Source organism: Bos javanicus, chromosome 6 (genome assembly GCF_032452875.1).
Source record: "Bos javanicus breed banteng chromosome 6, ARS-OSU_banteng_1.0, whole genome shotgun sequence".
In the NCBI taxonomy this organism is placed as follows: Eukaryota; Metazoa; Chordata; class Mammalia; order Artiodactyla; family Bovidae; genus Bos; species Bos javanicus.
This window is the reverse complement of record NC_083873.1, coordinates 114,524,540-114,537,289: the sequence shown is the minus strand read 5'-3', so window position 1 is coordinate 114,537,289 and position 12,750 is coordinate 114,524,540. Positions and strand designations below refer to the sequence as shown.

The following is a 12,750-nucleotide window of genomic DNA, read 5'->3' as shown; positions in this document are numbered from 1 at the left end:
CTCCTTCCTCTACCCTCCTCTCACCTTGCAGACCCTTCCTGAGCACTGTCCCACCCTGGCCTGGGGGCTGGGCTCCCAGGGTGACCGTGGTAGGAGTTCCTCTGCCTGGAGGCCCCCTGAGGGGTGCAGGGCTGGTCACCTGAATGTTTCTCCATTTCAAGTGGACCATCTCCATGACTCCAGAGCTGGCAGATTTGTTCTCCCCTCTCCTTTCCAGCACTTTCCTTTTCACCCTTATAAGCCGGCAGGACTTTTATCACAGAGAGAAAGCAAGCCCCGACTCTGGACAAATAAAAGCATTTCCTAAGGACAGAGTTGAAGTCAACTTTTCTCTCTCTTTTTAAAATTTAATGAATGTGAAGTCAACTTCTCCAGGCCCTAGCTTCTCTCTCTCTCTCTCTTTTTAAAGTTTAATGAATGTGTTTATTTTAAAAACATGCTCAGAAGGAACACTTGTCATAAAATAAACCAAAAATCATCCGTAATGAATGTCATCACCCAGAAAAAAAACTACTGTTAGCATTTAAATGTCATCCTTGCTCATTGTGTCCACACACACCCACAGAGACACACATACACACACTCAGATACACACAGACACACACACACAGACATACACATAGACACACACAGACGCACACACTCAGATACACACATAGGCACACAGACAGATACACAAACAGATATACATAGAGACACACGAAGACGCAGATATACGCACGCACACACAGATTCACATACACAGACATACACACTCATAATACTCACACAGAGATATACACCGGCACGCAGACACACACAGATAGATGCGCAAACAGTTACACGTGGACACCGCAGACACACACATGGAGACCCCGTGCAGGCACACGCTGACTTGCCTGCAGCCTGACGCCGCGTCCCCACTCAGCACCAGCAAGGAGCAGCGTCCCCACTCCTTGTCTTCAGCCATCAACGTCACCATGTTCCCAGGCATCTGGGTTGGGGAAGCCTTGCAAGGACCTTGGGCCAATGTCCTCACCGCAGGACTTCTCAGAGCCTTGATAGCTGAGGTGTCTGGAGGTGGAGTGTGTTATCTCTCTGCTCCCACACTCTGACCAGAGTCCCCCTGTCGCCTAGGACCCTGTTATGCACGACGGGTGGATGCTGTTTCCCCATTCCGAATGTCTTTATGAGATACCCCCTCTGTGTGCGGCTCTGCTCTAGGGCCTGGGGACAGCAGAGGACGAGGGAACGCGGCTCTGTCCTGGAGCAGTCTCCCCAGATCGAGTGGGGGTGAAAGAGGGGCAGGGCCAGGGGGCCACGCCAGCCTGGACATGCTTCCCTGAGCCCCTGAGCCCAGCACGAGCCTGTCCGAGGCCAGTGGCATCAGCCGTGGGTCCAGGCTGAGTCAGGGGCTCTGGGGAGGGTCTTTGCTGACATGGCACACAGCCAGGCTCTTCTTTTTGGGGTGAAATCTCCTTGGGCGGGTCTGGGGTGGCAGAGCCCTCTGTGTGGGCTCCTTCACCCTGCCCCCACCCACCCCCGCCACATGCTTCTTGCTAAAGGTTTTTGATGAGCTTCTCGGTAAATGTCATTTGATCTGCGTGCTCTGATTAGATCTTTTAAGATCTGGATCCGGTTCTGGTCATTCGCAAAGGAGACTAAATTAGCTTCAAATCTGGGGATGTGCCAGGAGCAGCCACAGGGAGCTGGCCAACCTGGGCTGGGGGGGAACGTGTTCCCTACAGGGCTGGCCCTGCGGGGCGGGGCACCCAGGGGAGGCCTCAGAAAGTAGGCGGAGGCCAGGCCGGCTCTCCTGAGATGGAAGAGGCCGTGGAGGTATCTGGGAGGAGCAGGAGGTGCCTGCCTCTGATGGGCTGCGGGAGGCCCAGCCTCTGTGCTTCCCACTTGGAGGAGGGAGCTGGAAGGGCTGGCCTGCTCCTCTCGGCAGGTAGGGGAGGGGGCTGGGAACCCAGAGGCTCTGCCATTTCTCCGTGGTACCAGCCTAGCCCAATGCGCTTGGTGCACTTGGAGCCCTCCCCTCTGCCTGGGGGTCGGGGAGGAGCAGAGCCCGCTCAGTGCCCCAGGAGGCTGTGCTCCTAATGAGCCTTGTTCTGCCTGATTAAAGACGACAGCCACTTGTCGGAAGGCACGCAGCATCATTGTGAAGGCACACGCTACAGAATCTCATGGGCTTTTGATCCCCTTGGTAATCTGGGCCACCCTGAGTCCCACCTGGGTTTAAGGGGCTTGTGCTGCCTGCTGGGGGTGGGGGCTGGGGGGTCGGCGGCACAGTGACCCCCAGGGGCTGACAGCTGAGGCCTTTCTTGGACAGTATTGGGAGGGGGGCGATGGAGCAGGGGGGTGCAGCCATGTTCCGATGACGGCGAATGCCCCGGCTAGCGTGGGCACACCAAGACAGTACCAAGCAGCGACGCGGACTGATGGAAAGCGTGAAGACGTGACTGTGTTTGACCTTATGAGCCTGTCTTAGTCAGCCTGGGCTGCTATGCTATGAACGCTAAGCTCAAACAATAGACACTCATTTCTCACATTTCTGGAGGCTGGAATTCCGAGTTCCAGGTACCTGCCCTTTGGGTTCCTGGCTTGGAGATGGTCGCCTTCTCCCTGTGTTCCCCCATAGCAGAAAATGCTGATGCCTCATCTTATAAAGACACTGCTGCTGCTGCTACTGCTGCTAAGTCGCTTCAGTCGTGTCCGACTCTGTGCGACCCCAGAGACGGCAGCCCACCAGGCTCCCCAATCCCTGGGATTCTCCAGGCAAGAACACGAGTGGGTTCCCATTTCCTTCTCCAATGCATGAAAGTGAAAACTGAGAGGGAAATCGCTCCGTCATGTCTGACTTTTAGCGACCCCATGGACTGCAGCCCACCAGGCTCCTCCATCCATGGGATTTTCCAGGCAAGAGTACTGGAGTGGGGTGCCATTGCCTTCTCCATAAAGACACTAATGTCCTTATAAAACACCACAGGGGCCCCAAGTGTGGAGACTTGGCTTCTTTTTATGGGTAGATCTATGAACAGTCCTCCGTCGTGTTTATCACACTCGCCCGTTGACGCCCCTGTGGGCTGGTTCTACCTTCTGGCTCTTGGCGGTGATGCTTCTGTGCAGATTTATGTGCAGGTTTTTGGGTGGCCGTGTGCTTTTATTTCTCTTGTTCTCTTCATTTTTCCTAGGTACGGAGGAGTGGAATTGCTGGATTATAGGGTAGTTTTATGTTTACCTTTTGGAGTCACTGCCACCATTTTCCCAGCAGCTGCACCATCTTGTATTCCCACCACCAATGTGCAAGGACTCCAATTTCTCCACATCCTCACCAGCACTGGTTATTTTCCATTTTGTTTTATTTAAATTAGACCTGGTGACCCCAGTGGTAAAGAATCTGCCTGCAATGTGGGAGACTTGGTCGATCCCTGGGTCAGGAAGATCGCCTGGACAAGGGAATGGCTACCCACTCCAGTATTCTTGCCTGGAGAATCCCACGGACAGAGGAGCCTGGCAGGCTACCGTCCGTGGGGTCTCAAAGAGTCGGACACACCTGAGTAACTCACATGTTCCCTTTCACCGGTGGGTGTGAGGCAGGATCTCGTTGGCATTTGGATTTGCCTTTCATTAATGACAGTGGTGATGAGCATCTTTGACTCGCTTCTTGGCTGTTGCTGTATCTTCTTTGGAAAAAAATGTCATTTCACGTCATTTACACGTCTTTTAACTGAGCCCTTATTTTTTTGTTGTCGAGCCGTAAGGATTCTTCATATATTCTGGATCCTCAGCCCCTATCAGATCTATGATTTGCAGATACCTTCTCCCATCTGCAGTTTATCTCTGCACTTTCTTCATAACGTCCTTTGACACACACACGTTTCTAACCTTTACCAGGTCCAATTTGCCTCTTGTGTTGCTGCCTCTTGTGCTCTGCACGTCCTACCCGGGAGTCCATTGCCAAGTCTGGGGTCAGCAAAATGTACCCCTGAGGTTTTCTTCTGTGGTTTTATACTTTTGTGGGAAAACTCTTGATTGGCATGTAACACACAGCAGAATCCATGAATCTCACCTACTGGGCACACCCAGGCCACCAGCACCCCGACCAGGAGGACACACGCCCAGCATCCCAGACGCCGCCTGGGGCCCCAGCCACCACCCTGATTCTACGTATGGCATCTGCTCTGCAGTGTGGTGTCCGAGGCCTTGGGTCTGTCGGAGGCCTCCGTGTTGATTGCTCAGGGAGCGGGGTTGTTGAAGGGAGGTGCGTGTGAGCATGGGGTGCACGCCGCAGGGTCAGGGACCGCCCAGCTCAGGGCAGGGGTCACAGGACCAGACTCCTGGCTCTGCCTCTCCTGCTGTGTGACCTTGTTCAGCTTCCTCTACCTCTCTGCGCCCTGATGAAAACGAGGCTAGTCACCTACGTCCTAGGCTGTCCCGGGGATGAAGACCCGTTAGCGTGTGAAGGGGCATCCCCTTGCTCCTTGCTGAAACAAACAGTATCCTGGTTGCTGCTGTTTTTGGAGCCGGGGGTGAGGTCGTCTGCCAGGGGCTGGGCTGGGTGGTGCTTTCTGAATCAGTTCAGTTCAGCTCAGTCGTGTCCGACTCTTTGCAACCCCATGGATGGCAGCACGCCAGGCCTGCTTATCCATCACCAACTCCCAGAGTTTACTCAAACTCAAGTCCATCGAGTCGGTGATGCCATCCAACCATCTCATCCTCTGTCGTCCCCTTCTCCTCCCGCCTTCCATCTTTCCCAGCATCAGGGTCTTTTCCGGTGAGTCAGCTCTTCGCATCAGGTGGCCAGAGTATCAGAGTTTCAGTCTCAGCTTTCCGAATGGAGGGAATCGGGTAGATGCGGGGCCAGCCCCACACGGTGGCCGCGGGGCTGTCTCTCCACTCAGCCTTAATTCTCCTTGGTCTGGCTGGGGTTTCAAGCCTGTCGTCTTCGAAACTGTCCCCGCGGCTTGCTCTTTCCACCTGCCTCGGTGTGGGCGTGCCTTGCGGATACGCCATATAGGCCCCCAAGTGGCTGTTGCAGAATTTCTGCTGTCTGACGTCATGTGGGTGGGTTGTCCCCTCTGCCCGCCGCCGAGAGTGAAGGGGGTGCCTGCCTGGGGAAGGCGTGAGGACAGGTCAGAGGTCACGGTGTTTAGAGCGTGTGAGTCCTCAGTTGACAGCGGAGACCTGGTAACAGGTGGTTTCCACTTAAAGCCAGGGCTGTTCCCACCCCTCCACTTTCACCTCGGGGTAGGAGCTGCTCTGAGCACGTGGCGTTTTCACCGAAATGGCAGCTTCACCCTCGTTCCCTTGGGCCCAGTGCTGCCTCGTGACCTGCTCCCCAGATGGATCCCTGCGACCAGGGGTTCCTGCAGTGGCCCCATGCCAGTCCTGCCCTCGGAGGCTCACTGTCTGGTGGGGAAGAGTTTCTGAATGAATTGTCAAAGCCTGTGACCATGGGGCTGTGGGGGACCCCGAGCAAGGGAGCAATCAGGGGCGGCTTCCAAGAGGAGGTGGCATTGGAGAGGCGTTTGGGAACGTTCTGAGTGGCCCCAGGAGGGAAACAGCCCTTGGCCTGGAGACGCTGGGCCGCGTGGACTGGCATCTCTGGCCCCAGGCAGGAGAGGAGTCTGTTTTGGATATTTCTTCCCTGATACTCAGGCTTGTCTTGTGGCTCAGCTGGTAAAGAATCCGCCTGCAATGCAGGAGACCTGGGTTCAGTTGCTGGTTTGGGAAGATCCCTGGGAGAAGGGAATGGCCACCCACTCCAGTGTTCTGGCCTGAAGAGTTGGATACGACTGAGCAGCTTTCACTTTCAACTTTTCCCCCGAAACTCAAGGATTACCTGTTTGACACCAAAGTCACCAGTGAGGAAGGGGCAGGAAAGTGAGATGCTTGTAATGACCTTTCACCTTGACACTTAACTGGTGCAGGAGCGAGTGTTCCTGACTCAGATTCATGGAGAGGTGATTAACCTTCACATCTCAGCAGACAGTGAGCGGGGGTCGTGTCCACATTTAGCAGCGGGCTGCCCCACCTGCGGGTTGGGAAATAGTCACTGTATCATCATGCTGAAGACAGTATTTTGGGGTGATTTTTTTGGAACCGTGTAGAAATAATCCCAGGTGTGGCTCAGCTAGTAAAGAATCTGCCTGCAATGCGAGAGACCTGGGTTCGATCCCTGGGTTGGGAAGATCCCCTGGAGAAGGGAAAGGCTACCCACTCCAGTATTCTGGCCTGGAGAATTCCATGGACTGTATAGTCCACGGGGTCGCAGAGAGTCGGACGTGACTGAGCAACTTTCACTTTCATGTAGAAATAAGTCAAACCTGCCAGTGTCCTTTGTTTTGATAATTTTGCTATTTTAATGAAGTTGGATGAATTTTAAGAACAATAAAAACAGTAAAACACTCATGGAGAAAAGTGAGCAATACAGAGATACAAAAATGACCCGTCGTTTTCACCCCGCCTGTCCTGTCCCTCCCCCTGGGGAAGTAACGTTAGTTTGGTGTCCCCTCTGCTCCGAGATACAGAGGTTTGGGGACCTGGCCCCTCTCTGCCTCCTGGCGGTGGTGGAGACAGGAGAAGTGGCTGCTTCTGGAGGCGGGTCTCTGCTCCCAGGCCTGGCCCCCAGTGGACAGGGGCACGTCCACACACACACACCCTGGGCAGCCTGGAGCGTCACGGCCCCGACCCATCCCCACGGGTGTGGACTCTCCCCGCACGGCCGGTCACCTGAGCATCTGCGTCGGTGGTGGAGGGGGCGGTGGCTGTGGCTCAGCTGCTGCTGCTGCTCCGAGCCCCCGTCCCCGGCAGACACCCCGCTCCCTGTGCTTCTTCCCCGGCAGACACCCCGCTCTCTGTGCTTCTTCCAGGCGGGGGAGAAGCACTACCACCCTCTGTGCGCGCTGTGTGTCCGGTGCGGCCGGATGTTCGCAGAAGGCGAGGAGATGTACCTGCAAGGTAAGAAGAGGAGCGTGCCGCCCGGGGCCCAGGGCGCCAGACAGGCACTCGGGGACCGCGCCCTGTCCCGGCGCGCGCGGGCGGCTCAGTGAGCTTTCCCGCTGGTTAGGGAGCCCCGCCTCCCAGTGGGGCCGAGGGTCGGGGCCGGCGGGCTCTCCCCACAGGGACCCTATTCAAGAGCAGGACCCAGGACTGGTGGACGTGTGGGTCCCAGTAGCGTGTGGTCTGTGGTTGCTTCAAGCCCGTCCTGAAAGGCCCTTAGCCCAGGGTGGGGTGGGCAGGCAAGTCTCAGGGTTTCCCACCACCCCTGCCCCTGCAGGCTGATGAGGGGGTGTGGAGGCCACGGGCTGCTCCTGAGGCTTCTTTCCCGGCCAGGGGTGTCGCCAAAGCGCCGGTAAAGAAAGCTTTAGAGGAAGGCATGGCCAACCTTCTCACCCATTCCGTGGGAAATCCCGGACCCATTCACCATTCAAATCACAGTGACCATAGAATAAAGGCGTCCTGTGGCCCCAGACCTGGAGGAACAGCAGGTCACGGCCAGTCGTCCCCGCCCTCCTTCTGCAGGGGGCCTTCTTCGTAGCTCATTGCTGCTTGTTTAAAAAAAAAATTGCATCAACACTGAGACCGGGCACCCAGCTCCCAGCCGTTTCTTTACGCGTTTATTGCCTGGGGTGCGGGCAGGTCTCCTTTGAGCTGCACTTAGTTTTATCATTTTGACGAACCTCTCCCCCACCCACCCCCCCACCTGTGGCTTATTCATTCCTGACCTTGATAAAGAAAGATTGTTCACATACTTGTCAAAACCTTGGAAGGAAGACGTTATTCAGTTCATGGCAGTCGGGGAGAGGGATCAGGCCGAATTCTACAAGGATGGTGCGGGGGATTTATAGCCAAGGTGCTGGGAGTCGGGGAAATGGGTGGATGGAAAATTATCAAGAGGAGAGCCGGAGGGGGACCCCTTGCTGAAGGCAGGCCTGGGGCCTAGACAGAGGCGGAGGCCGAGGAGCTTGGGCATATATCAAGGGTTGGGGAGTCCCCGCGCGCCCCCCCCCCCCGCCCCCCCTGCTAAGGCAGCTCAGCAGGATTCTCGCTGGGCCTGGGTTCGCAGGCTGAAGGCCTTCCCCAAGGGCCCCAGCAGGATGGTTGGATGCTGAGACCCTTCCCCTGCCCCCCGACGTGGTCTCAGTGTCTTTTCTGTCTCGTGACCCCAGAGGCAAGCCGAGCGGGCTGCACAGTGTCCAGATGGGCCGTGGGATGAGCTCACCCGGGGACCGCGTGTCACACAGGCCTGCTTTTCTGAGACAAGCTCGGGGGCTGACGTCAGCCGGGACGGCCTGGTCCCTGGTGTCCCCTCTTGTTCTTTAGTCTTGAGAGCTTATCAAAGGGGTCCTTTGGGCCCCTCCCAGCTGTGCCGGGATGTCTTGGGTGGGGAGGAAGCCCCCTGCAGCCCGAGGCGCCCACCCCCCACCGCGACAGCGCTTTCGGGACATGCTGACACCAAGCACGGGAGCCTGGGACACGAGCTCGCCATCAAGGGGACCCAGTCTCAGGACAAAGACGCTCTTCATGGCTCTGGGCTGACGCCGGCTCCCTGTTTCTAAAGCCGGACCCGCCCTGACCTCCTGTGGAGTGTCAAAGCCTGTCTTCCTGCCTCCCGTTCCCCAGTCTGTGCCCTGAGGGTGCAGACCTGGCTGGTGGTTTTCACACCCTGCACAGACACTGTGAGACCCTCTGCCTGGCTGGTCCACCTGCGTGCTGGGGCTCCAGGAGGGTGTGTCTGATGGATGAATCCCGAGCAGTAAAAGCTCAGAGGAGCAGGGTCGTGAGCCCTCTGGCCTCCGAGGGAGATGAGGCAGCCCCCTCATCAAACTCCTGCCAAATACCAGCCCCGCCTCCCAGCCCTGGATGCAGCTGCCTGTCTGCAGACTCGGTACATGCCCGGGAAGAAGGTTGGCACTCACTAATTACCAGCGTGGTTGTTATGTTAGACACTTGGTTGTGCCCAACTCTCTTGCGGCCCCATGGACTGTAGCCCGCCGGGCTCCTCTGTCCGTGGGATTCTCCAGGCAAGAATACCGGAGTGGGATGCCATTCCCTCCTCCCAGGGGCTCTTCCTGGACCAGGGATTGAATTTGAGTCTTCTTGGCAGGTGGATTCTTTACTACTGAGCCACGAGGGAACCTGAATAATCAGGGGTACCCAGATTAAAATAACAATTAGATGCTGTTTCCCCCATTGGATCAACAAAGGTTAAAAGGACAGACACATCCCGCTATTTGGAGAATTGGAGTAGACGGGCCTCTTACCTGGCTGATGGAGCGAAAATTGTGAACTTGCCAAAATGCCTCAAAAGCCTTAAAAATGCCCACACTCTCTGAGCCAGGAGGACCCACTTTTAGGAAGCCTTCAAGTCAGTAAGAGAGATGAAGTGGAATTTGTGTTTCATGGAGTTCCCATGACTTTATTTAGAAATAAAACGTTGGAAGTAACAGTCAGGGAGCAGATAAAGAGATTCCTATTGATCCTTACCATGGAATATTATGCAGCCCTTAAAAGTTACACCTTTGATATTTAATTATGTGGAGGAACACTAAGACATTTTAAAGCAAAACTCACAGAATACAAAACTGCGTGCAAATGCTGTATTTAACACGCACGTGTACACCGGATGACAGCAAGTAGGAGACTGCAGATGACTGTCATTTTCTTGCTGATTCCTTTAAGGCCTTGCTTAGATTTTAACAAAGAGTACCTATTACCGGGACTTCCCTGGTGGGTCCAGTGGCTAAGACTCCTCACTACCAGTGCAGGGGGCCCAGGTTCGATCTCTGCTCAGGGAACTAGATCCCACGTGCTGTACCTAAGGATCCTGCATGCTGTGACTAAGACTTGAGACAGCCAAATCAGTACATTTTTTTTTAAAAGAACATCCATTACCTTTGCGATCATAAACAATATATTTTTTTTTAATAAAAGCTCACACACACCAATCAATTCCCGGTCTCTCTGGGAGCTCCAGGTTGGTGTAGGTGCTTTTCCAGGGAGGGGCAGAAATGAGCTCCCTTCCCAAATGTTAACTCACATGGCCTAGAGGCTTTGCAGGCAGAAACGGGCTGCAGCTCCTCCTGCCACAGGTTTAAGCCCCTACGACCAGTCAGGCCCCCTACTCTGTCTACTCTGTGTGGACCTGAGAGTGGTATGGACACAGCTCCCATCTCCAAGGGGACGTGGGCTGGCCTGGTACCAGAGGGCGGAAACCTTCCCCCGGCAGAGGCTGTGTGAGTGGGGTGTGGGGTGCGGGGGGCGCAGGGGGGTCAGGCTGAGGTTCAGCGAGGCGGGAAGCAGTGTCTCTGGACCCTGAAGTTCTTACCCTTGTTTCACTGTATTAAGTTCTCCCAGTGGCCTGCTGAGGTAGGATTATTGTTGGCCCTGAGTGAAGGTGGGAAATGCCTGCAGTCTGGGGAGGTCAAGTTTGAATTAGAGAAGAGCAGGACCCTTGGGTGGGGAGCGGGGAGGGTGCTTGTGGTAAAGAACTCACCTGCCAGTGAAGGAGACATAAGAGATACAGCTTCGATCCCCTGGAGGAGGGCATGGCAACCCACTCCAGTGTTCTTGCCTGGAGAATCCCATGGACAGAGGAGCCTGGCGGGCTGTGCTCCATAGAGGCAGACACGAGTGAAGCAACTTAGCACACACGCAAAGCCCTCAGGGCCCTGGGGGACCTGTGACCTTGATGGTGGGACCATAGATGGGGAAGGCTGGGTGGGGCTGGCATGACCGAGACAGCTCAGACACCCTGGGAAGCAGTGAGGGGCTGGGGCCCCAGCCCACAGTCCCACTCCCAGCCCACACCTCAGGTTCCCACCTGAGGGTCCTCCTTCCTGCCTTCCAGCTGAGAGCCCCGCCCCAAAGCCCTCATCTCCCATTCAGGTCGCACCCAGCTCCACACTCCACTGTGCCCATGGCTGGGCTTGGCCACTGCCCACTTCACGGAGAGGAGCAGCCCCCTTTATCTGCTGCCTGAGTTATCTGGCTCTGAATAGAAGCCACCCCCAGAGCGCTCCTCGAAAGCCTCCTCTGGGTGCTGGGGATCCGAGGGGTCCCGTGGGAGCACTGGCTCACGGTGATGCTCTACCTGTTTATTCCACGTCGCCAGTGGGACTGTGAGCCCCAGAGCCCGAGAGCCGCAGACCCAGGAACAACCCGTGACTCGGCACAGAGGAGGGCGGTGTGGTCCCAGTGTGATCATCACAGAGGAGGCCTGTGGGGCCCCCATGTGACTCGGCACAGGGGAGGGTGGTTGGTCCCAGTGTGACTCGGCACAGAGGAGGTTGATGGGGTCTCAGTGTGACTCGGCAGAGAAGAGCGTGGTGGGATCCTGGTGTGGACACTGACCCTTTCCTCCTGACCCCCACACAGCCCTACCTCTGGGAATCCAGACTAACTCTTCCTCTTGGCCATCTGTCCGCAGGCTCCTCCATTTGGCACCCAGCATGTCGACAAGCAGCCAGAACTGAAGACAAAAACAAGGTTGGTGGAATTCAGTCTCCGATGCCTTCTCCCCAGCTTCTGAGCTACATCATACAGTTGAGGGGGTGCTGGCTTGTCTGCAGGCTCAGTGGTTAGTCCTAATGGGCCGTGGGGTGGGTAGCCCGAGGCCCCCGAGTGTCCAGGTAGAACGAGCAGATCGGCTGCTGGCTGGCCCGGGGGCTCCCTGCCTGGCCCTCCTTTGCTCAGGGGACGCCAATGGCTGCGAAAGTTCAGGGACCACTGAAAAGTTAGCACATCTCCTAAGAGTCCCCAAGAACGTCCATGCTTCTGACGCCAACAGCTGCTTCGTAGGGTCTCCCCATCTGCCCTCAGGTTCAAAAACAAGTTAGAAGGACTCAGTGGAAAGTGTCGCAGCCCAGTTGAGGTTTGTCCCGGGGAGAGTGGAGTGGACTCAGCCCAGCGTGAGGCAGGGTCCCGGGGGGAGGTCTGGACCCAGGCTGCCACCGTCCTGACCTGGTGGAGTCCGGATTCCACACCTCCCAGCGTCAGCACACATGAGGTGTTACCAACCAGGGAAGCCCCACGGCCAGAGATCTTACTGGGGCTCCGTTAGTCGATTGACTGGCCTATTGATTGATTGCCACGTGGTTGCTTTCACTCTCCCGGTGACATCACCCAGGACTGCCAGCATCTCAGGACTGGTCTTTCTGGTGTGGCCCGCCCCACCCTGAGACCTTGGGGGTGTGGTGAGCGCCCTCCCCCCGAACAGAGAACTCCGACCAGGTGTGACACTGATCACCTTCCAGAAGCAGGGCAGGACCCGTGTCTAGGCCAGGCCAGCCCTCCCCTCTGGGCCAGGTGAGACTCCTCATCCCGCAGAGGCCCTGCTGGGGCGCCCGGCCAGAGGTGCCATGTGAGGGAGGGGGCCAGCCTGCCCCGGGGCCCTCCTGGGCTGGTGTCCCCAGGAGAGACAGAAATCAGCACCCTGACAAGCAAGTGATGCAATGGGTTGGCGGGGCCGGAGAGCAGGGGAAGGACTTCCTGGGGATGGTGATGGGGGGACATAGAGGGGGTCCTCCAGTGGAATCGAGTGGGAGCGGAACCCTGAAGAGGGGTTGGGGGTCCCGGGCAGGGCTGGGGGCTCAGGCAGAGGCCCTGGGGCAGGACAGGCAAGCTCCCTTTGGCTGGGGCCGTCAGCAGGGCAGGGGTCCTCCGCCTGCACCCGCAGAAACACGGTCCTCCCGCCTGGGCCGCCCTCTCGTGCCTGGCACCCTGCCTCCCAGCAAACTCATCCTGTGGGCTCTCAGATCCGCC

At 56.8% G+C, this 12,750-nt stretch overlaps 1 protein-coding gene across 13 annotated transcripts in view; it reads left to right on the top strand.

The window, feature by feature from the left end:
* Positions 1 to 12,750, top strand: part of ABLIM2 (actin binding LIM protein family member 2) — a 170,234-nt gene that overhangs the window by 79,566 nt on the left and 77,918 nt on the right. For all 13 annotated transcript variants that reach the window (XR_009737171.1, XR_009737167.1, XR_009737166.1 and 10 more), the window contains exons 7-8: positions 6,858 to 6,945; positions 11,417 to 11,475. Coding sequence is in view for 2 of the 13 variants with exons in the window: in XM_061420938.1 (XP_061276922.1) it covers positions 6,858 to 6,945; positions 11,417 to 11,475 (147 nt within the window). In the remaining 11 variants the exon portion in view is untranslated. The remainder of the gene's footprint in view (positions 1 to 6,857; positions 6,946 to 11,416; positions 11,476 to 12,750) is intronic.